The sequence below is a fragment of the Barbus barbus genome (assembly GCF_936440315.1).
Source record: "Barbus barbus genome assembly, chromosome: 21".
Lineage (NCBI taxonomy): Eukaryota > Metazoa > Chordata > Actinopteri > Cypriniformes > Cyprinidae > Barbus > Barbus barbus.
In genome coordinates, this window is record NC_136749.1 from 4,831,057 (window position 1) to 4,858,820 (window position 27,764).

Consider the following 27,764-nt stretch of genomic DNA (forward strand, 5'->3'; position numbering starts at 1 on the left):
TCACTATAAAGCAGTGTTAATGCTCATCTTAATTAAAATGCAAGGTAATTGATCTCTGATTAACGAGAAAAATATATTATTTTTGAGTTGTAGAACATATGTTAGATGAAAGCACAGACCAACTTTAGCTCTTAGTTTTTCAAGCTTTTCTATTAAGAAAATTTAATTAAAATTAAGAAAATTTCATTCACTGAAAAAAAAAACTGGATTACAAAACATTTTTTACTCAGAATATGCTAGTAAATTTCACAAACAATTATAAAGGGGGCGTAGGAGGGGAGTCGTGGCCTAATGGCTAGAGAGTCGGACTCGTAACCTAAAGGTTGCGAGTTCAAGTCTCAGGTCTGGCAGGAATCGTAGGTGGGGGGAGTGAATGTACACCTTCAGTACCATGAATAAGGTGCCCTTGAGCAAGGCACTGAAACCCCAACTGCTCCCTGGGCGCCGCAAAATAAATGGCTGCCCACTGCTCCAGGTGTGTGTTCACTGCTGTGTATGTGCATGGGATGGGTTAAATGCAGAGCACAAATTGCAAGTATGGGTAACCATACTTGGTCCCATGTCACGTCACTTTCAATTTCACTTTCAATTTCACTTTCATAAAGAAATTAAAAATAATGCATTGAATTAAACTTTAAATTCTGAAGAAAGACTGAAATTGTATTTTCTTGTAAACATTCTCCAGTGATCTTTTATTATTATTATTATTATTTTGACAGTAACTTTGATATATATACTCAACTGCACTTCATTTAATATCAAGCACTGTCATTCACATCTAACTGGAATGGCAGCTCCAGACACATGACCCAGCAGCTTACATCCTATTGGCTGATGAGGATTCCATCATGTTAGTTGGAATGATCAAATTTTGTCACTGCTGAGAACAGGTTTATAGGAATGGGCCATTTTGTTTTCAACTGACAAAGGTCATAGATCTGTTGCCACGTTTGCTTTCATTTTTGTTGTCATTTTTTTAATATGCACACTTTCGTACCTTTAAGGTACTAATATGTACATTTATGGCCCCTTTAGTTATAAAGGCATACCTTTTGAAAAAAATACTTCCCCAGTGACAGCTTTTGTACCTTTTTTTTTCCTTTCTTTTCTTTTTTCTGAGAGTGAACCATGCAGCATACATATATTTATCAGTTGGTAAGACTTGGGGGTGGGGGAGGGGGGCTTAATCCAAATCGAAAGATCAGAATATCATAGAGACTTGGGCTGGGCTCTTTTGAAGCGGGCCATTTAAGTAACAACTTAGTAACCATCTAAAACACCTTAGCAACTGCATATGAATGTAGAACACCCTAGCAACACAGTGAGAATCCTTAGCAACTGCATAACAATGCCCTGACAATCACCATAGCATCATGCTGGAGAGTTTCTATAGAAATGCAGCAGTCACAGTTTCTGAAAATCTAGTTTCATGTTTCTTCTATGTCTGGTCATGAATTCCGCTTGATTAAATTGCTCTTGTTGCATGAGGTTTTGGCCAGAGCTATAAATCAGCCAATGAGAGCTTTTACATGAGAGCTCTGAGATGTTGGCGGACTGGCAGAGAGGGAACCCGTGTTGCTTCCAGCTCAGTCAGAGCTACCTTTAGTTTATGAACACTGACCGGATGATCCTTCAGGCCTCTAGTGTTCAGATCAGATTTTCATTGGCCAAAAGCTGTGTCAAATAACCCCGGTGAGCACTTTATACTTGAGCGTTGTTTGTGTGTGTGTGTATTTCCATGGAAACAGTGCTGAAGTTGGAGAGGGTTGCTCACAGAAAGCGATAATATTTCATAACTGTCTGAGCTTTTTAAACACACGTAGCACTTTGACTTGAAGCTGAACACTCAGCGAGCATCGCGGCTTTCTTTTCCATTTGGCTTTTGTTTGTGAATGGTTTTACATTCAGCTGGGTTTCATTTAGAGTGCTGAGCTCAAACATCTGTGAGATCCACCAGTCTGCGCAGACAACGTATCATTCAGAAGACTGGCATTTTGCTTGCAAATGGGGTTTTAATTAGTTTGATGATTTTACAATTATTTTTGGATAATTTTAAAATGCATTCCTTAGCATTGTCTTTTTCTAGTATTTGTTCGCTCTTCTTTCAACTAAAATGTCTGTTTGTGATGAAAGACAGGAATGAGAGAGCATATACTTGAAAGCTCATCTTTGTGTGAATACGCATGTTTACGCCAAAAAGAAAGCAGATCATTCAAGGTCAGAACGCAGCAGTGGCTGATGGGTAGGACATCTACCCATAACTCTGAAAAAGATGCATCTTAATATCTGAAAATGCTCTGCAATGCTTTGAAGTACTTGTGAAATGTTTCATGGAAAAATAGCAGGAGATACATTACGTTTTCTCAGGTGCCGGAGGTCTCTGATTAATGTTGCTGAAAACCTGCTATTTCTGCATTACAAACCTCCCTTGATCAACAATGTGAATTTGGAGATGTCTGCACTTTGCTGCGCCAACCTCAAAAACACTTCAAAAGTTTGTTAAAAGTCGTCAAAAAGCAACTTCGTCATGAAATCTATTTCATATTTAACGCATTTTGCATAAATCTCACAAAACCTGTCAAGATGTAGAGATCATATTGCACTCCAAATCAATAGACAAAAATAGGATATTATATTTCGCCTAAGGAAAAAAAGCCCATTTGAAAACCATTAAGATGTTTTGCACCGCAACATTTTTTTGGATGTGATAATAGTTTCATTACAAACATTATGGGCCACTGCTTAAATGTCCACTTTTTAAGAGTGAGATATATATGTCAGACTTTGTTTCCCTGTGTCTTGTATTTCAACGTGCTCCCTGTGTTTCCTTATGCCCTTATTTGGTTTTGTTCCTGTTTCTGTCCCTGTTTTGGTTGATTAGTTTATTAGTCCCCAGCCCTGTGTTATTAATAGTTAAGTCCTCCCTTCATAAGCCCTGTGTTTCCCTGCCTCTGTGTCCGGTCTTATCGTCATTCCATGTGCATCTGTATCTCCAGCAATTCCTGAGTTTTGTTAATAAAAGCCTAAGTTTGGAAGTAGTTCCTCGCCTCCTCGTTCCCTTCTCCAGAGTGTGTCGTGACAGAAGACCGGACCCATACTGTTACCTCTGCGCTGTGTTCCCCTGTTTATTTTCCCCATTTTTTTGTCTTTTTTTTTTTTGCCCGCAGCGATAGAAACCGCAGAACGGTTCATCGCCCTTTCCCTCAGAGATCTCCCGTTCCCTGAATACTCTTGGGAGTTCTGCAGGCTCGCCGTGGCGACGGCCCTCGATGATGCCACCATTCTCTTGCTGTTCTGGCACGGGGCCAATTCCCATCGTCCTGTGGACCTCCCAGACACCACAGGACTAAAATGGAGGGAGGGGATCCTCCGGTGTCTGGAGAGTGTCCTGCCCGTGCCAGAATTAGCTCGTCTTCTCTCCCTAGCCTGCTGCCATTTGCGGCTCTCCTGAGCCCGCCACCGCCAGCGGCCAACGCAGGTCTGCCGCCCGCGGCTTTCCCGTGCTAGCCGTCGTCAGTGGCCAACGCAAGTCTGGCACCCGCGACTCTCTCAAGCCCGCCGCCGTTCGCGACCAACCCGAGCCTGTCTTCAGAGGATATGGCAAGCCCGCCGTTTGAGAATATGGCTTGCCCGCCATCTGAGAATATGGCAAGCCCGCCGTCTGAGCATATGGCAAGCCCCCCAGAGAATCGTCAGTGCCCTCCAGTTCCTGCTCCTCGCAAGTGCCCTCCAGTGCCTGCTCCTCCCAAGTGCCCTCCAGTGCCTGCTCCTCGCACGAGCCCTCCTATGAATCCGCTGGTCCCGTCCAGCCCTCCTCCATCGCCGCTGGTCCGTCCAGCCCTCCTTTGTCTCTGCTGGTCCCGTCCAGCTCTCCTTCGTTTCCTGCATCTCCGCTGGTCCCTTCCAGCCTTCCTGCGTCTCCTACGTCTCCGGTGGTCCCATCCAGCTCTGCGCTTCCAGAGCGCCCCCAAGTGTCTGTGCTTCTAGAGGGCCCCCAAGTGTCTGTGCTTCCAGAGAGCCCCCAAGTGTCTGCACTTCCAGAGCGCCCCCAAGTGTCCGCGCTTCCAGAGCGCCCTCAAGTGTCCACGCGTTCACAATGCCCCCAAGTATCTGCCTGAGCGCCCCCTAGTGTCCGTGCTGGCTGAGCGCCCCCAAGAGTCCGCGCTGCCCGAGCGCCCCCAAGAGTCCACGCTTCCAGAGCCGCCCCTTGTGTCTGCGCTTCAAGAGCACCCCCAAGTACCAGATCGAGCCCCTACTTCCCCCAAGGATTTTTTTGGGGGGGGTAGTAGGGCTCCTGCCGAAAAGGCCAAGGCGGGGCTGGGGCCGCGGTCTCGGAGGCGGACCCGCCATGGCCGCCCAAGCTCCCTGCTCCGCCATGGCCTCCCGAGTCCCCTGTCCCGCCATGGCTCCCGGAATGGTGCCCACTGCCCCTTTCCGTTGGATGGTATTTGGCGCGAGGACGCGCCTTCCGGAGGGGGGCGTGATGTCAGACTTTTTTTTTCCTGTGTCTTGTGTTTTCACGTGCTCCCTGTGTTTCCTCATGCCCTTATTTGGTTTTGTTCCTGTGCCTGTCCCCGTTTTGGTTGATTAGTTTATTAGTCCCCAGGCCTGTGTTATTAATTATCTAGTCTCTCCTTCATAAGCCCTGTTTTTCCCTGCCTCTGTGTCCGGTCTTATCGTCATTCCATGTGCATCTGTATCTCCAGCGATTCCTGAGTTTTGTTAATGAAAGCCTAAGTTTGGAAGTAGTTCCTCGCCTCCTCGTTCCTTTCTCCAGAGTGTGTAGTGACAATATACACATACATATATGCTCCTAGAAAGTGGACAAAACTGTTTGTTATCATCAAACTCTATAATTTATAATCATTCTACAAACAGATTATGATACACCAGACAAGAGTAGACTTGACAAGAAAATCTGAAACGAGGTCAGAGTTTAATCCTACTCTTGCATTCTAATAAACATAGCACTGTATGCTAAGAATATCATATAATTGATGTTTCTTCTATTGTAAGTTGCTTTGGATAAAAATGTTTGCTAAATGCAAATGTAATGTAAATGTAATTGTGTAACATTTCTGTCTAAGAAGTATCCAACCTGCCTCAGACAATTTACACTACAGCCTTCTCAGGAACAGCAAATATTGCATCTAAACTCATAAAAGAGCAATTGAGAGAATAAAAACTCTAATTAAACCAGTAATGCATTCAGCAGATGGGAGAGAAACAGCCCCTAAAGGCTAAGTCACCTTCCATTATTCGCCATCTAATTAAAAATGGGAATATTTTGACTCTTGGAAACAAATGATACTGGTTCATTTATATATGTATTTTTTATTTTTTTTAATAAACCACAGTTTTATCAATTTGTTGTGAAGCTGTTAATTTGAGTAATATGTGGAGATGAAGGGGCCAGTGGCGTAGCAAGTCAGCCCCGGACCCCCACCCCCAAAATGATATGGACTCCAACTGGCATAACTTGTAGAATTTATTTATTTATTTATTTATTTATTTTTTACATAAATACCGTTACGTGACTATTCAATACTGTATTAATTACGGTATAAATGCTTGGAAATAATTATTAACATTTTCAAGTCCATTCATTGCAAGCTACCCAATAATCGCAATAAGCTTTGCGTTTTTTTATTTAGTCTCATCTTTCTGAAAATTTTAAGATCCATTAGGCTACAAACAATAAATGTGTTTTGCGCTTTTTTTCTACATTCGCCTCAGTTCAAGCTGCGTGTGAATCATTGATATTTTCCTCTTTAATATTTGCATCATGAAATAAACAAATAAATATTTGAATGCATATTGAAAAAAATTAAATCAGAACAATTGATCAAAACGAATGTCGATCAATTTCAAAAGCATCTATAAGCCTACATGTTATTGTTGTTTTTCGTGTAAAGAACAACAGGTTGGATGCCACTTTTTTTTTTTTTCGGGGTGTAATTTTCACATTAATTTCACACAATATAATACGATTTTATTATCGTAATTTTGACTTTATTAAATTAGTATGACGTTAATCTTATTTAGTTATTTTTCTGTGTGGCACTAAAATGCCGCTGTAGGGTATGTGTACTGCATGCAACCACAATCTTGGCACAGCGGCCCAAAAAACAAAACAAAAAAGTACAAATAAAATAGTATTGAGTTTGACGATCCTGACTCCCCATATCTCCTCATTGGACACGCCTTAAACCAGAAATTCATCTTTATGGATTACATAGGCTACTGAAAGAGTTTTTAATTTTTTATTTGAATTATTTCGTTGTAAAGTAGTAATTTATAGCATTCAATAGATATATTTATCGTGTCAGTGAGGCAAGTGTTTGATGAGTTTCGGTTCAGTTTTTGTGAAGTCTTCCTGCTCAAGATCAAGACCACCATGTTTGTTTTCTTTATTTTAAAAAGCAAAACATTGTTGATATTGTGAGTACACACAAAATAAAACAATTTGCAGCTTCGAATGATTTATATGCTTATCTTTATGAGGACAAATCACGGCGCATTTTAATTTTCCACTCTTATTAAGAAAAAAATAAATAAAATGCAACTGATCTCGCTAGCGCCTCCATGTCCTGAAGCGCGCTTCTGCTTCCACTTTTAGCACAAGCAAAAGATTTTATATGTATCACACATTTATCTTAAATTTTTTAATTTATATTGTGAAATGCATTAAGTTTTTTAATGTCTTAAATCGTGTTTGTTTGAGAGGCTAAACTGATCAATCATATGCTCAATTCACTGTCTGGCGCTGGCCGCTTGGTATTTAAAAAAAAAATACAACTTGAATTTAACAAACATTAACTTAATAAAGAAACGAAACGAAATATAACCACTTTGCCATTAAGAACCATTAACTTTTTTAATGGCTGTAACAGCAGCTGTGTAAAGGGCAAGAGAGAGAGAGAGAGAGAAAAGACACGGGCTCGGGTCGGACTCGGGCGGAGAATTCTGATAAGCTGTCGGACAAGGGCCGGGCCCATGCAGGGCTCTATATTCGTTCCCTTGTTTCAATTAAAAGTTCCCTCTTGGCTCGGCGGGTCCCAAATCTGCCCGGGCCCATATACACCTGCATACATTGCATGCCCAGACGCTACACCACTGGAAGGGGCTATTAAATCCAGTTGGAAAGCGACACACGACACTGCACTGCTGTATTCTGAATTCAGCAACTCCAGACTGCTGCCTGAAATTGTGATACTGAAAACATTCAGCTATTAATCACAGAGCTGGAGGACAAAACATCCTGGAAGATAAGAAATAAAAAAATGGAACTGTCTTGTGATGTGCGAGTAAACTATTCCTCAGAAGCCTACAATACCTTCACTGGCCATCTGATGCAGACTGCACACAAAACTGGCAACCACTGTCTGAACATCAGAATTTCTGATCAGATTGACTGGTTCTACGTAGTTTCTGGCAGTGTGTGTGCACCAGTCTGCCTTGAAATAAGTTACACCAAAGTTTTTTTATTTTTGTTTTGTTTTTTTATGGTGGACGAGAGAGCTCAACGCGCTGCAAATAGAAAAAAACACCTGCATATTAAGAAAACAACTTCCTCAATTTTACAACACAAGCGTTGCAAATGCTCACACTACAACCAAATAAAGAAACGTGCTGCAAATACTCACAACACAACCAAAAAAAGTTGGCGACACTGACTCATCTCCGCAGTATAGTGGATGCACATATATGCATGTTTCACACGGATTACATAATCAGAGAATATTTGAATTGGTTCATTTGAAAGCAGACATTTTGCTCTCTATAGATTTAAAAATGTTTTGTCTGTAAAGCAAACATACACAGAGTTTTGAAGTTTTGCGCTCAAATTCACAGACCGAGATGGCTGAAAGCGCATCCTGTTTGATTTCATTAATTTACAAAAGTGCAATGTTGTGTTGTTGTTATGAGTGCACACAAATAAACATAGAGTCTTTACATATTCAAAATATGTATTATTATCTCTATGAGCAAAAATGAGGGAGTATTTTAAGAGCAAGTGAGCACAATGGCGCCCCATCTGTCATGCAGTGAGCGCTACTGTTCAGCTTTCACACTCCGCACAAACACTTCAGTAGCACACGTTTTTCTAGGTTAACATTTGATTGTGTAGAAATGTAAAGTTGCTAATACTTACATATTTCAGATGATGCATATCTGAGGTCGATGAATGATAGGTGAGCGTTTGAATGTCCTCCCCGATGTACTTTATTACCATGTGACGTGTCGCAGTTTTTTTTCTGCGACTAAGCGACTTATAAAATTGTGTAACTTATAAAACTTCTGGTTGACTAGCAGTTAATCGTATATTAGGGGGCACAGACACAATTACTTTAAGAATATCATGTTACGACTTATATTATATAATAATATATATACTTATATAGTTATATAATAACAATATTAATATGCTGGGAGATTTGAAAACTGATGCTTTTGAATGTTAGCATCGCACATATCCAGCCTCCTATCTATGGGTTTTCATAGACAGTAAGTTTGTTCGGTAGCTCACGGAGACGTACTTAGGAGGCGAGGAGCTCTGGGTCGAATCCCGTGTAACTGCGCTTCGACAAAACAGTTCAAATCTGCATAAATGGAAGTTGAAATGGCATGGTTGCATCAACAAATACATTTTTATATCAGTTTTGCATTTGTTAACACTATCGGGTAGGTTTAGGGTTGGGCTTAATGTAGGGCATATTTCCAACACAATAGAGCATTAACTTTTAGGGACAAACCCCGGATATTTGAATTCTGAACTGCCGCAGTATGTACCTGTAGCAACATAATAAAAACACAGCAATATGTACCTATATAAATATAATAAAAACGTGCCAGGGTTCACGTATTTAACCTGTGTTTTAGCGCCACTCAGTGAACATTTCTCTTTGAAACTGCGGCGAAACGTGCAGTAAGGTACGTAAAACGGTGTCACACAGAAAGTGCACAGAGGTACGTATTTTTATGAGACAGGTTGCTATATCAACTTGGTGCCAGGATCACATATTGAACCCACGTTTTAGCACCACTCACTGGATGTTTCACTTTGAAACTGCCTCAAAACGTGTAGTAAGATACGAAATAACGGTGTTGCAGAAATGTATTTAGAGGCACGTATTTTCGATGAGCCTGGGTTGTTGTTTTTTTGGGGTTAGTCAGGCAAATCTCACATATATTTTATACAACAGCTCAATACATAAGAAGTTAATATACTGTGACTTACAGCTTTGGAGTTCGACACTAAATAAATCTCTTTTTGAATGAAACAGCTGAGTGAATAATTCAATTTCCTATTCATAAAGACAGTCATTAGCTATCTTTCCATCCACCTATTTGTATGCGTATTTTGGAATATTGCATTAAAAAATGCTGAATGGAAATGCCAAGATGCACATAAATTCTAAAAATACACTTAAAACTTATGCGCACAATTGAGTTAAACACAATTGAGTAGGATCAGCTTTTTATCCGATAAGAACAAATTTGCATTAACTACGATGGAAATGCTTTTACTGAATAAATTCCACCATGTGCATCAAAAAAGTCATGTGACTTGAGCGATGGGACGGGAAAACCTGACTAACCAGCAGACCGATCTCGTTCTACAGCATCTAAATTGATGTTTTCGTCATTCTGAAATGCCTGAGCAAAGTCTGTCATTATAGTATTTCTGTATAATTATCTTACATGACTGCATTTCCAAACAGCAGCATCCGCCTCTGAAAGCAGTGACCGCAGTTATCATGTTTCATCTGCTTGCTCTGAGATGCAAGTAATTTAACATATTTGAAAATTATTTATATACAGTGGCTTCTCCTACTTTTCTTAAGTCACTTCCTGATAAACCTGCACTATACATCACTATTTTGTTCACTTTGACTCGTACGATGGAAACGGTGCTTTATTCTCAAATGTTTTATGAAATATTCCAGTTTTGCACACTTTAAATTGCATTTTTTGGAAGGAAACAGCTTGTTTCATTCCTGGATGAATTAGCTTTTTTTAATGGATTAGTCAAATGAATGATCCAGTGACTCAAGGACTGACATTGACTTGCTGCCACCTAATGGCAGTTTTGGTTTTATATTGTATAATTGTTTTCTATTACTTTATATTTCTATACTGAAAAAAAGTAGCAGTGTAAATGCATTTATACCACCTTGCTTATATATTTTCCTGCATTAAATAGTTTGTGTAAAAGCCACTTCAGGTGCAGCCTCTGCATTGCAAAAAAATGGAAAGATTTATTGATACTTATTTAATTTGATTGTTAACAACCCATGGTGTAGTATTATTGATTACATTTATTGATAAAAAATTGACACATTCATAAGGTTAGGAAAAATGGTCTTATACAGTCAAAGGTGAACAGTCAATGAAAGTTTTTGCTTCCTATTACAGTGATAAGATCTCTCAACTCTTCTTTTGTTACTTTTTTTAGAAATCTGAGAGCAAACCTGCAGCATGTTTGCTCACAGCCTATTAATAACAATTTCCTTTCTGCAGCGGCACAATGACGGCTTCAGAGGCAAACCTGAGGGCATTAAACTTTCATGTAAGGACTGACATTCACCGCTCAGCATTCACCCCTCCCAGCAGTCTCCTCTCACACTTTCTCTCCTTTCATTCATGACAGCTTTGATCCTTGGCCGCCTGACTTAGGCAACTAGCATTTGTAGCATGTAATTCATTCTGATAGGCCACTGAAAGTGAATGAAAACCCTCATACTACACTAAGCTTAAGATAAATAGTTTTGGAAGGTTCCTTCTGGGTTATCATTAACTAAATCTAAAACCATTTAAAAAATCATCACAAATTATTATTATTATTATTATTGTGAGGCTAATTAAAGAATACCAACATGATATTTAGAGCATTCATAGGACAATTCATCACCACTGGCATAACTCATCTCATATTCAGAGTTTTAAATGTTAACTTGTCTCACACTTAGTAAGTAAATTAGGCTTTTCAAAGCCAATAAAGAAAATCCATTCCCCTCTTGCTGACATTAAGTCTTGATACTGTTTTTAATGATTCTCTACATATGGTAAATGTTGCTTATATTTTCATTTGAAATCTCAAAATATTTTCCAATATTTGAAACAGCTGCACCATTTCAACAGTGAAGGAAGTTAGAGGCATAAAGCAGTGAAAGATTTTAAATTTTTATTTTCTGACTCAGAATACTGTCGTTCTGCATGATCAAAAGGACAAAAAAATGAAGACGTGGAAATTCAGAAATGCAGAGTTTGCCACAAATGTCAAATATAGATTGACTGTTTCCTGTGACACTAAACCTGTTAACTTCTATTTTTTTTCAATTTTAATGACATTTCTGTGAATATTTTGATGTGATTTTCTAATAGATTTGAGACAAGCAGATCAAAAATATTGTGTCTATATGCTTTGATACAATACAGAATTGTGAGAAAAGCGTATGCATTTCATTTAGATAAAGTCCCTTCCACTTGCTTCTACATTCTGAGGTAAACATTCTTCATATTCACATAATCTGTTTTATTACTTTAAGATGTATAAATACCCTTAAAGTGTAAGAATTAACAATCAGAAATCAACAGTATTCTGCTCTAACAAACCTTTCGCTCGGCCACTGTGCATCAAGAGCCACTGATAGTTCAATGCAGATAAAGGTAGCAGCAAGTACTTTAAGTGTCAATTAAGTATCAATCCGTTTTGTGTCAGTCACATTGCACAACTGAGTAGATGATAGCTCACATTTTGTTCTGCTGTATTTGTTGCTCATAGCTTTCATGGAAAAAATTAATTAGAGCCATCAATATTGCAGATTTACAGCTCAATATACAGATCACACTCACAATGACGGTGATGAGCGAAATACAGCATTCACACTTTGGGGATCAGAACAGGGTCACACTGGAAATCTATTATTAAAGTCCTAAACCTAAAATCGTTTTTTTAAGAAAAGTTTAAAATAAATTTTATGAAAAGTGCTGCAATATGTTACTACTCAAATAAGAAAGCAAAAAAACTCTTGACCACAATAAGATTTAATCAACAATAGCAATGATAGTAAACAGGTGGTAAACTATATATTTCTTCTGGGAAAGGGCTCCCAGTATAGAGTACACAAATACGTCTCAATCTCTCAAGTATGTCATGGTTAAAGATTAAATAAACATAAGCCAAATTCATATATTTGTTAGTGTAAGCCAAATATGCTTACAGTAGAATACTTAATTATATATCGATCAAACATTAAGTACAAATAAAAGCCATGCATAATAAAGCATAATAATGCTATACCTAAAGTATATCTCTGATTAGTATTGGAAAAGTTGACTGAAAGTGTACTCTTTTAATATTAGTTTAAAAGTGCACTAACAGCACACTTGAATGAACAATCACCTCACTCAAAGAAGTGATACTTAAATGAGAACAGTGAGCTCCTTCAAAGAAAAGTGTGCTTATACAATTGTCTCTACAGAAACGGAAGAGTTTTCATCAATAGGCATGCCATCTAAAGGATGACAGGAACAAAGCTGCTATCCTGATTGGTGGTGAGTAACCGGAATGGTTGGAACAGCCTTAAACCACAAACCCAGAGCGTTCCGTCACTCAGGGACGATGATAGTGTAATCTGACACGAGTGAGCTGCCTTTGGCTTCAAATATCAGAGAACTTTCAGAAAAGATGGCGAAGGGAGCAATAATACGTGAACAGATTTTTCAGGGTTTGCTGTTTTAAGGACTAATGTCAGTGTATGAGAATACTGTATTAAAAATGCTATTCCACATAATTTAAAAGGTAAATAGCAACAACATATGAAAAAACAGGAACACAGCAGTGAATAGTGCTATGTACAGTACAATGCTAAAATTGCAGGATCTATTTCATGGAAAAAAGCTTTTTTTATTTTTTTTTTATTTTTTTATTTACCTAATTAAAGTTAAATAAATAAATTAGTGATGACAATCTAATGCATCCAAAATAAATTTTAGTTTTTTTTACAAAATATGCGTGTGTGTGCTGTGTATTTATATATATATATATATATATACTGTATATATGAATAGAAACATATACATTATATATTTTGAAAATATTTGCAATGTATTTAATGTATATATTTATATTCATATAATTTATATTATATATAAATATTTATTATATAAACATAACATTTTTTTTTATATATACATGCAAGTAAATATACACAGTCCATATATTATGTAAACAAAAACTTTTATTTAGCATGCGATTAATCATTTGACAGCACTAAAATAAATGCAGTAATATTTATTTATTTATTTGTTTATTTTTTCTTTAATTATGTATTTATTTATTCATTTGTTTGTTTGTTTATTGTTTTTTTCTTTTTTAGGTTTGATTTGATGTTTTTTTTAAGATATTTTTAATGATTGTTTAGGGTAAAATCAGACAAAAGAAAATAGATAAGATAAAGAAAAACATTTCCATATGCAATCACTAAAATATTATGCGTGCAAAATAGACAAAATAAAGTGTGGAAAAATAATGACAATAATGATTGTTTTTATTTACCAGTATAGTGGACACCACCAGTGATCTGTTGGAGAGAGAATCTGACACATTGGCTGCCTTTCCCTTCTGGTTTTCCGTCATATTCAAACCACTCACAGGATCCCATGTCCCAATCTGCAAAACAAAATATGTTCATTAATCTACGAGATGATACAAAAAGAGGATGAATACTACAGTAATGCAATAAAGAGCAATTTCCAACATCCAGTGAGTTATCTTCTGGGGCCATAGAATCTATAACCAGTGTTGGGAGTAACGCGTTACAAAAGTAATGCATTACAGTAATGTATTACTATTTGCTGTAACGCAGTAGTGTAAGGCATTACTAATCAATTTTCAGTAACGCAGTAGTGTAAGGCATTACTAATCAATTTTCAGTGTTGCGTTACAACACACTTTTAGCCCCCAATTTTTTCATATTTTTTTTATTTAATTTAAATTCGGGCTCTGACTTTTTTACGCACCTAGGCCTGGGCTTCGGGCCAATATTCACATCATAGTTCAGACGCGGGCCAGTCCTCCGGCCTATTTTAGGCTTCTCCTTATCTTTATATTTTAGACATCCATCAATTATTGATGAAAAAAAATTGCCACGCTGGTGGACAACACTAGTCGAAGCGACTCGACGGTGTTTAGTGTCCCGCAGCAGCAGTGAGCCGTCAGCACAGCTGAAGAGTTCTGCTTCAAATACACACAATAAAGCAAGAGCCCCAGCAAAAGTAATTACCATGAATGTGTCCGCGGGAAATAGTAAGGATTCGCCATCTCCTCGTTAGACGCGCCTTTAGAGAGAAGTGCATCTTCACGGATAACGATAGTTTTAAATTACTACTTAACGAAATAAATAAAAACTAAAACAAAAACTATTTAATATAATCGTTATCCGTGAAGATGCACTTCTCTCTAAAGGCACGTCTAACGAGGAAATGGCGAATCCTTACTATTTCCCACGGACACATTCATGGTAATTACTTTTGCTGGGGCTCTTGCTCTATTGATATATTTATCATGTCGGTGAGGCATGTATTTCGGTTCATTTTTGTGAAACGCTCCTGTTCATGATAAAAGGACAACGTTTTGTTGACATTGTGAGTACACACAAATAAAAGTAGACCCTTTACAGTTACGAATTATGTATTACTCTTACCTTTTTGAGCACAAATTATGGCGTAAGTTGTTTCCATTGAAAAAAAAATGTAATTGATTGCGCTGGTGCCTCTATGTCCTGCGCTTTAGCTTCCACTCTCCACACAAACTACTGGATATAGTGCACATTTATCTAGGTTTAACTTTAAAACATTGATATATGCTTGACCTGTTTTAGTATATCTATAGATTTTATTTTAGGCAAGTCGTGATGATTTGAGAATGCTAAATTGATCAAGCATAAGTTATGATCAGCCTGCCGGTCTGCCTCTGGCCACTTGGTCGTTACTTTAAGAAAGAAAAAACTTATTTAATGAACAAAAAATGCTCCAAATGTTTTTTTCTAAATGAACTTAATAAAAAGCTGGAACGAAATATAAACACTTTGCCATTAGGGCAGGGCTGTAGTACATTTTGTCATTTTAGAATGTTAAGTTCTACTTCTCTAGATATTTTGGTGAAAGTAACTCAAAAGTAATACAGGAGTCATGTAACTCATTACAATTCTGAGACAGTAATATTGTAAGGTAAGGAATTACTTTTAAATAACAGTAACAAGTAATCTATAATGTATTACAGTTTGGAAGTAACTTGCACAACACTGTCTATAACACAGTTTCAGTGAATGTTGTGTGGGTTCTTTACTCATTGGGACACATTATCTATGCAGAGGCTTAAAGAAAGAGATGCGAAGACCATGTTATCATGCACAAGAGAGCAAAACGAAGAGATGAAAAAGAGAGAGAGTAAATGAGAATTGCTTCAGCGGATCAGAGAACAGCTATCCCATTCCTCCCTTCTCATTTACTTCAGAGGACCCTCTTGAGAACTGACAACTCAAAACAACATGACAAAGTGCAGACGTTCACGTACGTTCAGCCATCAGAAAACAAAGTACTTCAGAAAACGTACGGCCTGTAGTTTGTAATTGCAAATCACCTGTTTAATTCAGTCTTCATAAGGCTAAAGTGCTACTGAGGGCCTTATTATTAATGGAATAAATTATTCATGAAGGTGCAGACACATGTGGAAGAGAACCGGGAGGTCACGGTTTGCTTATAGTCTCTCCGTGTGTGTGTGTGTGTGTGTGTGTGGGGAGGGTTTTTTATCGTCTGTTAGTAAGTGGCTGGGTGAGTATGTGTATTTACTGGTGTACACATGTTTGTCCTTATGAAGGACAGCAGGTACATAACTAAGGACATGTGAAAGCAGAGGAATCCAGCACCTTCTCTAGTCCCTCTTCCTTCAGGCTGATCACATCCAGATCGAAATCTGTCCTCAGGCCATTGGTCCGGTTGAAATTTATCCGTCCGGTCAAACCGTCCCAGTGGGCCTGGAGGTGTAAGAAATATTCATTATAACCAACCAGAGACATCCGATGGATTCTTCCTTTCTGGACAAACAGTGAAAATATGTCAGTTTATCAGAATGTAAGGTTCACACTTTTATAGGTTTTTCAAATCTGATCTTCAAGACAGACGATCCTCACTGCTATTTTGCAGGTTATGAATTCAGATCGGTTTGTTAAGAACAGGGTTATTATATTTAACCAAAAAAAAAGAAAAAAAAAAGAAATAAAAATAGACATTTAAAAACAAATAAGCAAGCAAATTAATAGATAATAAATCATATATATATATATATATATATATATATATATATATATATATATATACTGTATATATATATATATATATATATATACACACAATTCCGTTACTTGAGTGAACTCAACTACTGCTGGTCAAATATTACTCCATTACAAGTGAAAGTTGTAAAGACAGATTTTTACTTAAGTAATTGCATTTAAAAGTACTCAAGTACCAAAAGTAAATTTCCTTTTTTATGTCAATGCACTGTTTTATTTTTGTTGTATGTAATACTTGCAATACCTCTGAAGCAACTTACAATGCATTAGACCTACTGAATACACCGACTAACTTGTAGTATCTTTGGAATAAAGAGCTTTTAGAATGTTAAAACTTATAGAATTAAAACAAGTGAGTTGAAAAAATAAAAATAAATGAACACCCCTGCAAAATTTTGAAAATCTGTGAGTGATTTTCGAAAAGAAATAAATCACTCACTGACTTTCAAAGCTGCTGCATAAAGACTTTATACTTCGAGGACCTTGATGGAAATGTAGTGAAGTGAAAAGTACAATATTTGTCTTTCAAATGTAGTGAAGTTAAAGTCACAAGTTTCCAGAAAAAAATAATACTCATGTAAAGATACTCAAAAAGTGTACTTAAGTACTATACTCAAGTAAATGTACTCCACTACTCCACTACTGTCCACCTCTCTATATATATATATATATATATATATATATATATTTATTAAGGCATTTCGCAGACGCTTTTATCCAGAGCGACTTATATATAGATTAGGTCACATAAACAGCTATTTCTTTCTCTGTTTTAACATAATTAACTCTGTTTTAACATTCTGGATAAATTTAATGTGACTCTTGCTATAATTGTAACCTTGACATATTACTCTGACATGATTTTGTTTTAAAAATGGATGAAATTACAAGCAAAAAATACCTACTGCATTTAGAATATAACCAAAATAACTTCATGTTTGTCATGATTGTCTGTTCAGTGTTGAAACAATGTCTGAAATCAGTGTTGATTCAGTACTGAATCAGTGACTGCTGCTCTATATTTCATCTTAATCAAACAAGTGAAAAAGCAAGGTTGACTGAAGTAGCTTAAAAAGCACTTCATGTGAGACCTGAGGCTCTTCAAAATCCACTGAAAAGAAAGAAAGCTCTCTTTCCATAACCTGTATTCATGAGTCATGGCCTGGAACTTCTTGGGTTTTCGACCACTGACAATGGGTAAATAAAAAAAACTGCACATGGAGCCACACTGAGAGTCCCAATATGTCTGAGACTGAAACATATAGTTACTTAATAATGGACAAAATCAAAAATAAAATGCAATTTATATGAAAAATCTAAAAGGATATTGAGACATAGTTAATATTTCTCATGTTACAGGCATATTTTTGGCACGAAGATGGATATGGAGACACACTGAAATCTAATATCACTATAATTGAACCATATAGGGCCTTAAAAATGAAGATAACAAAAGAAATGTTTGAATGAATGAATAAATGAATGAATGATGCATGTATATAGCGCCTTATTGTGTATTGCTGTACACCCAAAGCGCTTTACAATCATGTGGGGGGTCTCTGTTTGTTAAGAACAAGAATCTAAAAGAATATTGAGATATATTTAATATTTCTTGAGTTACAGGTATGCAAACTTTGAAATAAAACATGAAAAGTGCACTTTTTGCACTTTTGCACGGTGACCATTGGCATCTAATGCAACGATGATTGCAAAAGTAAACAGTTTTTTACTAATAGACCTACCAATCTATGTGTAAAAATAAAATAATAATGCTGCCATTTCTTTTTTCATGTATGTCTCCACCATAGCTCCAAATCTCACTTGAAAACTGTCATTTTGACCTCTCTCTACAAAATAGTGGCTTACTCAGTGAATATGCATCCAAAGCATTTATTTTAAATTGTTTTTGTCTTAATGTATGTTTGCTTGTGGAAAAGTTACTTAAGGTGGCCTTTGATTCAACATGTGGCTTTCTCTTTACAAGCTATGTTTTATCATGGCTGTTAGTGTATGACAAGGTACAACATAATGTTTAACTAGGTTGGTTTATTAATATTGTACCATACATTTATATGCTTTATCACTGTAAATTGAAGTTCAATCCATTAAAACCTAAAATATGGCAACATGTTTTACAGTAAAGTTCTGGCAACCACAGCAGTACCACCCCCAATACCATACCATATACTGTAAACCTTGTATCTGTTCTCAGGTCAGTGCCAGGTATCCATCTATATTAAGGCTTTGGCATTTTCAAAGCCAGTGAAATGTCATCAGACTAAGCAGTCCTCCAATTATATGTTCCAACAAAAACCTCAGCACAGCTTTCCCAGCCTTTCTTCAGCCCCGGGCTCTACTTGTAATCTAGACAGAGAAGATCCAAAAGAGGGCGAGGGGTCTGGGGAAGGGTCATCACAAGCATCGATTTGAGTCAATTTATGCGCTGGCTTACGGAGAGCAGACCACCTTGCTTTTATGCATTTATATTTCCCTCGCTTTGCCTTTGGTCTTAGCTGGCTGCTTAAGATATCACGCACAGCAAATAAAGGCAGCTTTTTAGTCAGACTAAATATAGGCAGCAGAATGACAGGAGAGTTCAGATTAGCCGTCCTAGTTTTCCTGAAAATAGCACGGAGAAAAATCATTTCCAGAGATTAAGATAAATTTGCTGTCTTGTGCAGCAGTGCTCTCACCGAGTGGTATTCCAGGTCAGAAACAAGCAAACACACACTCATGAACGTACACGCAAGGGCAAACTGCAGCGCTCTCACAATGTATTCCAATGAAGACAAATACACCTTCTTTCTTTTTTTTATTATAGATCAACCACTTTATTCATAAAGCCATTTGGCTGGTGCAATTAACGTTATTACCACATGCTGAAAGTTTATTTAAAAGAATGTTTGTTCACATGTTCTATTGATGATGGTAGCATTATTGTATTAATCAATGGAGAAAACATTATAGATTCAGCCACACTGTGAAAATGAATGCATTTTCAGCATTTAACAGTGTCAGTTGTGGTGACTGGATTGTAGTTCTGGATTTCTGATGTATATTCTCAGTAAACCAGTAAACTATGGGGGAAGTCGTGGCCTAATGGTTAGAGAGTTGGACTTGTAATCCGAAGGTTGCGGGTTCGAGTCTCCGGCCGGCAGGGATTGTAGGTGGGGGGAGTGAATGTACAGCGCTCTCTCCACCCTCAATACCACGACTGAGGTGCCCTTGAGCAAGGCACTGAACCCCCAACTGCTCCCCGGGCGCTGCAGCATAAAATGGCTGCCCACTGCTCCGGGTGTGTGTTCACGGTGTGTGTGTGTGCACTGCCGTGTGTGTGCACGTTGGATGGGTTAAATGCAGAGCACGAATTCCGAGTATGGGTCACCATACTTGGCTGAATGTCACTTCACTAAAGTATGTCAGATTGAGGTGTGTGTCCGTAACACAGCATCTGGGTAACACTTTCTGGTAACACTTTATTTCACAGTGCCCTTATGTATGTTATACGTGCTTACTAAAGAAATAACAGTAAGTTATGCATGAGTGCATGCAAGGACTCTTAAAGTAAAGTGTCCTTGTTACATGTTACATGCACACTACTGTTCAAAAGTCTGGGGCTGATTAGACGTTTTTGAAAGAAGTCTTTTATGCTCACCAGGGCTTAATTTATTTAATAAAAAAATACAGAAAAAAAAGTAATATAGTGAAATATTCTTAAATTTAAAATAACTGATTTCTATTTTAATATATTTTGAAATTGTATTTATTCCTTTGATGGCAATTGTGCATTTTTGATAAATGTTCATCATCATTACTGCACATGATCCATCATAAATCATTTAATATGATGAATTTGTACAATTTGCTGCTCAAGAAACATTTATTGTTATTATCAGTGTTGAAAACGGTTGTGAGGCTTACTATTTTTGTAAAAAAAAAAAAAAAAAAAAAAATATATATATTATGAGATTCCTTAAAAAAAAAAGAATAGTCTTTACTGTCACTTGTGGTCATTTGTATTTGCTTAATAAAAGTATAAAGTACAAGTTGTTCATTAATATTACATATTTGTATAATTACACTGTAACAATGACACAAAATAAAGTGTGACCCCCCATTATGTGCAAGATTGGTTATTGCAAACTAGTATTTTTTTTTATGAAATATGTTAATTACAATATAAATACTTTAAATTAATATTTTAAATATTTTAAATAAACTATAAATATCCTAAATAGGTGTTTGAGTTTAAACAAATATTGGAAATAAACAAATATCAATCAATCACATTTTCATTTATTTCCAGTTGACATTGGTATTTAGGTTTAATTTTTATTTGTTTATATTTTTGGGTAGGCCTATGTTTGTGACCTTATGGCAATGCTAAAACACGACAACATCTTGTGATAAACAACACTATGTGCAAATCCTTTTTAGTGAGCAGTGTGATGTGCAGTACCTCTTTGATGAGCGCCATGAAGCGGTTTCCGAAGCGCCAGGGCTTGTGGCGATTACACTGGAGCGAGCTGACAGTGATTTGAGGAGACTGCTGGACGGCCACGGCCACCACATGTACTGCGTCATACATCAGGGCAGCATCTGTCTGGAAACAAACACACACACACATTCACAGGTCAATCGGCCATCAGCAGTGCACCTGCGGCTCTCTGATGGTAATTAATCAAGCCTCAAAATCAGGTTAAACTCCAGTGTCATGAGCTGTGATTGCTGTATATTCAACTCAACGACCAATCACAGAGAATGAGAAAGTGTCAGAGTAGCCTTCAGCCAGTTGCTATACAAACTGACAGCCCTCCATACCGGAGACCTCTCATTCCACAGACCAAAATAAAATCTAATTAGTGTTTGCCTTGGATGATTGAGAAGCAATCACAACACCTCCCAGACTGGGCCGGTATGGAAATCATGCCTGAGGGGGCTTCAGAAATTGCTATCCTGTCAAATAAATCATAGCCAAACCTGTCATTTTCCAGCTTTTGTCTCTGATTGTCTGCCGCAAGGTTATGGCTAAAGATGGCTCTGCCCTAATAATACTGCAACTTCACGCAAGCCTATTTGTATGTTTGCAGCAAAATAAATCAACAAAGCTGAAAATTACAGACACACTGCAATAAGGCCAAGAATTAAGGACCCATCTATGAAGTTAAAAGTGCAGTAAAACTCGAGAGGGTGTACATTTGAATTTGTACAATAAATATTTGTATTGCTGCAAATCTCATTGGTCAGGCATCAAACAATAAAGCAACTTCATTCGTTTTACTCATAATCGTCTGTGATATACCGGTTATTTATCCTGAAAACGTTTATCCTTTTATTACAGTCATCTTGCAATGGCAACATGGTTCCACCAGCTTTCAAGTTTGGGGTTGCCAGGTATCAAGAGCTTAAATCCCCAAATCAGATACATTTTCTGCTTAGTCTTTTGCATAAATTTATGGAAACAATCCAACATTCTCCATTGACTTTGTATTGCGGGAAGCTGCCTCCTTGTCATTTCCGACTTATAACAAAAAACAGAACAATGTCTAAAAGCTAAACATACTAAAAAACCCAGAACTACATTTTTATGTGTTGTCGACCCAAAAAAACGAGCGTTTAAGGACACAAAAGTAGAGCGTAATGTGTCATATTACTCTGAGAACTACGCCCACTGGAAGGAAATGCAATCAGTGACAGGAAACGTTCATTATTTTTAACCATGTCAAAGGATTATTTCACCACCCTATGTGAACTTAAGAGGAGGAGATATATTGAGCAACTAAATTGTATTGGTCTGTGTCAGTGTCCCTTTCCCTTACCTTCCTTTTGTTGGAGAAATGATCCAACTGAAGGGCCCAACGTGAAATACCCTACAATCTACAACTATTTGTGTCCTTAAATGCTCGTTTTGGGGGGGGTCGACAGCTTAAACGTAGTTCTGGGTTCTTTAGCCTGTTTCTGTACACCTGGTTACACAGCAGCTTTCAGGCATTGCTCTTTTTTTTGTTATAAGTCAGAAATAACAAAGAGGGAGCTTCCCGCAATACAAAGTCAATGGAGAGCATTGGATTGCCCCCAAACCCCTCTTTAACTTTATAGTAACTTTATAGTTACTTACACAATCTGTATATGATATCAGTAAAACATGTCGTCAGATTATATTTGTAAGGATCATTAGTGCCATTTCCATACATCAGTGTAAATGTCTGAAACCTGAAAACACTAAATATTTGTGATAATATGACAAGCGCTCAGCTGTCAGCCAAAGCGCGAAAGCAGATGTGAATTCAGCAGTTGATCACATGATGGATTCTAATCATCACACCGGTGTGATCGTACGCGTCAAAGGGTTAAGAGAACTTGATACAGTAGAATAAACCCTGTGTTTAAATGCTCTTGATTTGTGAAAATATTCAATTATTTATCAGTTTAACTATAATCATGCAGCCCTAAGTATTATATGTTAGTAATACGGTGTATGACAGTATATATAAGTCATATTCATTATTTAAGCTGTCATTCATTTCGTTTTAGACATTAAAAGGCTTTGCACTATGCTAAGGCCACTTTTCTAGATCAGGGTAATCTGCTTTTGTGTTTATTACAATAATTTAAATTGATGTGCCAAACATCTAGAAGATGGTAAATGCTGTTTAGGAACAGGCAACACATTGTTCACTACTATATAAACCATAAGCTGCTTTATTAATGTGAAGGCTGTTCCAAAAGTTTACTAGCTCTTAGGATCCATCTTTAGGCCACATTCTCAGCCAACATCCCATGTATCTTTTAAAATGAAGTGGAAAAAAACATTGTGTTGTTAACAACATGCTAACATCAAATTCTGCTGGAATCAATAGAGTCGCCTGTGTGATTTGTGTGAGGAGTGTTATTTGTATAAGACACTGACGTTCTGCCTGCAGCATTCTGAGTCAGTAATGGTATGGTCTCAGACTAAATAGCAGCTATGTAGGCATCAGAGAGAGAGGAAGCTCACTAGGGTTTGGAACAAAGCCAGTCTGTCATGTTAACTTTCAAAGTGGGCCACCAGAATGTATTTCGGACAAGCTTTATAGATATATGACGTTATTAAATGCGATTAATTCATCAAGTCTATTGACTGCCCTAATTACACGATGCCTACATTTCATATCCATTGATGATAATTAATAATCAAACATGTTTTTCTCTTTCCATTAAAGGAAAGCATAATCTCACAAAATAATTAATAAATAAAATAAATAATACAAAAAAAAACAGTTTTTGCAGTATCTGTTTTTGAAGTAACTAGGTCTTGAGTTCAAAATAATTACTTAAAATGTTAGTCAAAATATAGTTTAATTTATTTATCAAGTCTGAATTCTTCAGAAAAATAAGGTTTGTTAAATTGAGTGTAAGTTAAATAATTGTATTGTGTCTGCAAAAGTTCTGTCAATAATGTTACTGAAAACAAATTATTTATCACAACACCATGCAACCATAATAATGTGATGTTATTTTCTTCTGTGGTAGACATTTTGAAAACATTATTTTAAGTGTCATCTCATGTTTCAGTATTTTACTTTGTTATGGTGTGCAATATTACATTGATTTCAGTTCAAATATATATTCACATTTTAAGATAACCTGATCAGGAAAATAACTTCTGGTTGGTAAAAAATAATGTATCCACTGGTGATTGAGTGCGTGTGTGGGTTTTTTTTTTTTTTTTTTTTTGATAATTTAATCTTCTGTTTCTGTGTACATGAGGTAACAATGTGTGCAATAATTAATGTGTCCAGTCAACTATTTTAATGGCAAACTATTTATTTGTTTGTTTATATGTGTCTAATGAAAGCTGAGATATACGAACGTTTTGTGCTTTTGGAACAACATGAGAGTGAATAAATGACAGAATGTCCATTTTTGAGTGAGCTATTGCTATTCTAAATACACGTGTTACTTTAAGTGTAGCACTTAATCAGAGTGTGTAGTAGCATACAGTTACACAGTTGACATGGAATACCAAACTGGTGTTTTAAGCTTGGCAACTAGAAAAACAAAACAAAACAAAAAACATTACTGAATAAACTGAAACCAACAATCATATAACAGAGAAAACATATAGTTTTGTTAATGTGATATGTACCCCCGATTATAGAATGAGCCGTGTACTTCCCTGTTGACTGATGGGAGGAAACAACCACTACTATATTAATAATCTGTCCATGAGCGAGTGTTGATGAAAGAGAATGGGTGTGAAGATGCCGCAGGAGGCGAACAACCCGCTTTGGGCCCAGGGCTTCAGTCACCAGCTGCTGATCAAAATGACTAGAGGGTGGTGTGTGTGTGGAAAGTTTGACTGGTGGCTGTTTCGCACCACCACAAAGCTGTCAATCCCCCTCCTGCCTCGTCCTACACTAACACACAGATCGGCTTCATAATCACTTGTCCGCCATTCCCCGCCTGTCAATCAATCAAGATGCGAAGGGAGCACAAAGTGGCAGTCACTGGTCTTGGAGGGAGATGAGACACGGGATGAGGCGTTGTCAGGAACGGACGTGCCATGAATTCACATGTCCGATCGCCCCCATCCCCCACTTTTTGGCCTCTGGCTGGGCCATTAAAAGGGGACAGCCGAGGCACATTACACATTATCCTTAGTCATCCGGCCCACCAGCGAGGCAGCGTACGTCAATGAGCCCGGCTTATGCATTGTGAATAATAAATAAGTAATAGCATCAGACAAACAGAAGACAGGGGCTCCACCGGAATACTAAATGAATGCTCCTATTACCCGCCTCTGTGTGTGTGTGTGTGTGTGTTAACGCAGCTTTGTGTGATGGAGCAGGGGAGAAAAATCAAAGCTCAGGGTGCTTGCGATCTCTCCTGGGAGGCATGCTTTGTTTTCTTCAGATTTTCATCAAAGCTTTATGGATCTGTCGGTCTCTTACTCTACACCAAAGCATAGAAGCCAGCCCATAAATGTACTCTAAAGATGAGAAACCGGTAAAGACTTGTAAAACATGGTAGCTTCCATCTTAACGACTGTAGATATCTGCATTAGGGCTGGGGCAACTAAACCATAAATCGATAATGAAAAGAGTTGACAATGAAATTTCAATTACTCTGCTCTTTGTTCTGTTTAAGGGCAATCTTTGTCTATGATTGCTAAGAAAAGACGTGGAGGCCATTTGTGCTCCAAGCATGTCAATGAAATAGAGCGTCAAATAATTTACAAATATATATGTCATTATTGACACTATAAACTTCACTTTATATTGAATCAATTATAGTTTTTATGTATTTATTTTTTTCCCCAATGTATGGCATACATTATATAGACCGCAATTTCATTTAAGATGAGAACAGGTTTTGTATTTCCTGTAGGACTGTTAAAATCCATGATCATGATCAGTTATAAATAAAGAAAAATAAAGTTGTAAATAAACAAAGATTACTGGAGTCATTTTTAGAAGAAAACACTATTTCAGTCTTTCTACTTTGAAAATGTCATGTTTATTCTGTTACTTGCTATTTCTTTGTAATGAATTGCATAATTTATTTATTCTATGGTATATAATTTAAAAGTCAATTCTATACCAAATAGTTTTTTCAGGGTCTATCAGATGGATTTTTTGTTTTTCCAGACTTGATGCAATGAATATTCCACATATACAGAGAATGGAGAAAAGAGCATTCTATATAAACTTCAACTAAAAATAAAAGTAGTATTAAAAAAAGCAAGACATGCAAATTTGCAGTGATGTTTTTTATTTATTTATTTATTTTATTATTAGGTCTTATTAGAGTTGGATATGTTAGATTATCATTCTTAAATCATGCATTATGTTTGCAATAAAGTTGCCTGCAAACCAGTGTCATTGTACTTACATTTAGAAACATAGAGAGGGGAAAAAGCAAGAAAAAGAGACTGAGGCAGGGAACTGTGGATGATGGAGAATGCTGTACATTTCTGTAGCTGAGCCCAACAGGCAGACAGGCAAATGATTGAGCAATACAACCACTTCACTCTATAAACATCTCATTAAAATCAATTATGTCACTCCTGAATGAAATCAAAGCTAAACACTTTAAGAGCTGCTTTTCCCCTGTGTAAGCCGATGTGAGCGTTACCTCAGATGTATTTTCTTTTTGCACCTCATTCGCACGTCCTCCCCTGCCTTGTGCTGAAAGATTTAATCTTCTCGGCTCAGATTGCTTTCAATACTTTTATGAATTGTTAAAATGTGGAGGTCTGGCAGGGAGGTTTCCGTACATCACTGATCGAGGCTCTGGATAAAAAAGTGACCCTGTGGTCATAGATTGCAGCAAGTGCTCTTAAGCAGGGATTTAATAATTTTTATTATTATTATTATTATTATTTAAATAATACTAATACTTTACTCAATATGACAACTTGACAGTTTCAACATGAACAAGCTTGTATGTATATAATTTATGCAAAAGTTTGCATAATTTAGATTTCAATTAAAGTATAACATTTGCTTGCAAAAAGAATTTGTGTTTTTGCACATGGATTGACTTCATTTTTCTCTACGTCACGACTTCTTGTTGGTTTTGCAACAACATAACTAGAAAGAGCTTGTAGCTGATCACGACATGCACTTATTAATATTTTCATAGCTTTTTTTATTTCAAAAGTGAAAGAAAAGAAAAGAAAATGTAAATGTAAAACATCAAGCATTTCTTTCTAGAGGTTCAAGGAGATCAAATGATATTGCATAACAGAAATAATTGAAATGTGATTATTTCAGAAGTTAATTTTGTCAGCTATAAGACATACATGAACATACACTATTTAAAAAAAAAATCGATAGGTTTTGAATATCTCTTATGGGTAAAAAGTTGGATAATATACATTTGTTTGAACATGATCATGAACACTGAATTTACAACAGATGATCTCTCAAAGCTGTTCGTGAAGCTAACATATTTATGTCAAGCTGAAACCTTTGAGAGATCATGCTATTATCTGTCAAAATCACTTAGTATTGACACAAGAAGCACTTCTCAAGTGACCCGTCTAAGCTTGAACTGTCAGAAATATGACACGCAGCACATGGGATTAACCTGGTGCATTTCATCAAGATATGAATGATAAACATCAGCTGTGATAGAGCCACGAACACATCCCTACAGACACAGACAGAGAGTGGTATTTATATAATGCACATACTGTATCTGCTCTTTCATAATATTCCACATGTCATAGGTACCTCATTGTGCCATTGAAAGAATTTGCATAGCTAAAATCTAAAATTAAGAAAAGGCATATTTTTTTTTTTTTTTAATCAGATGATATTGCATAACAAGGCTCAAATGGTAAATGTGAATACTTCAAAGGTATATTTTGTTTGAATTAGAAGTGCATTACCGTCCAAAAGAATGGGGTTTGCAAGATTT

The 27,764-nt window shown here is 36.9% G+C and overlaps 1 protein-coding gene across 1 annotated transcript in view; it reads right to left on the minus strand.

The window, feature by feature from the left end:
- Positions 1 to 27,764, minus strand: part of LOC306887163 (glutamate receptor ionotropic, kainate 2-like) — a gene marked incomplete at both ends in the record, with an annotated part of 195,665 nt that overhangs the window by 57,896 nt on the left and 110,005 nt on the right. The window contains 3 exons of the mRNA XM_079444708.1: positions 13,565 to 13,678; positions 15,936 to 16,043; positions 20,818 to 20,961. Coding sequence (XP_079300834.1) covers positions 13,565 to 13,678; positions 15,936 to 16,043; positions 20,818 to 20,961 — 366 coding nt within the window. The remainder of the gene's footprint in view (positions 1 to 13,564; positions 13,679 to 15,935; positions 16,044 to 20,817; positions 20,962 to 27,764) is intronic.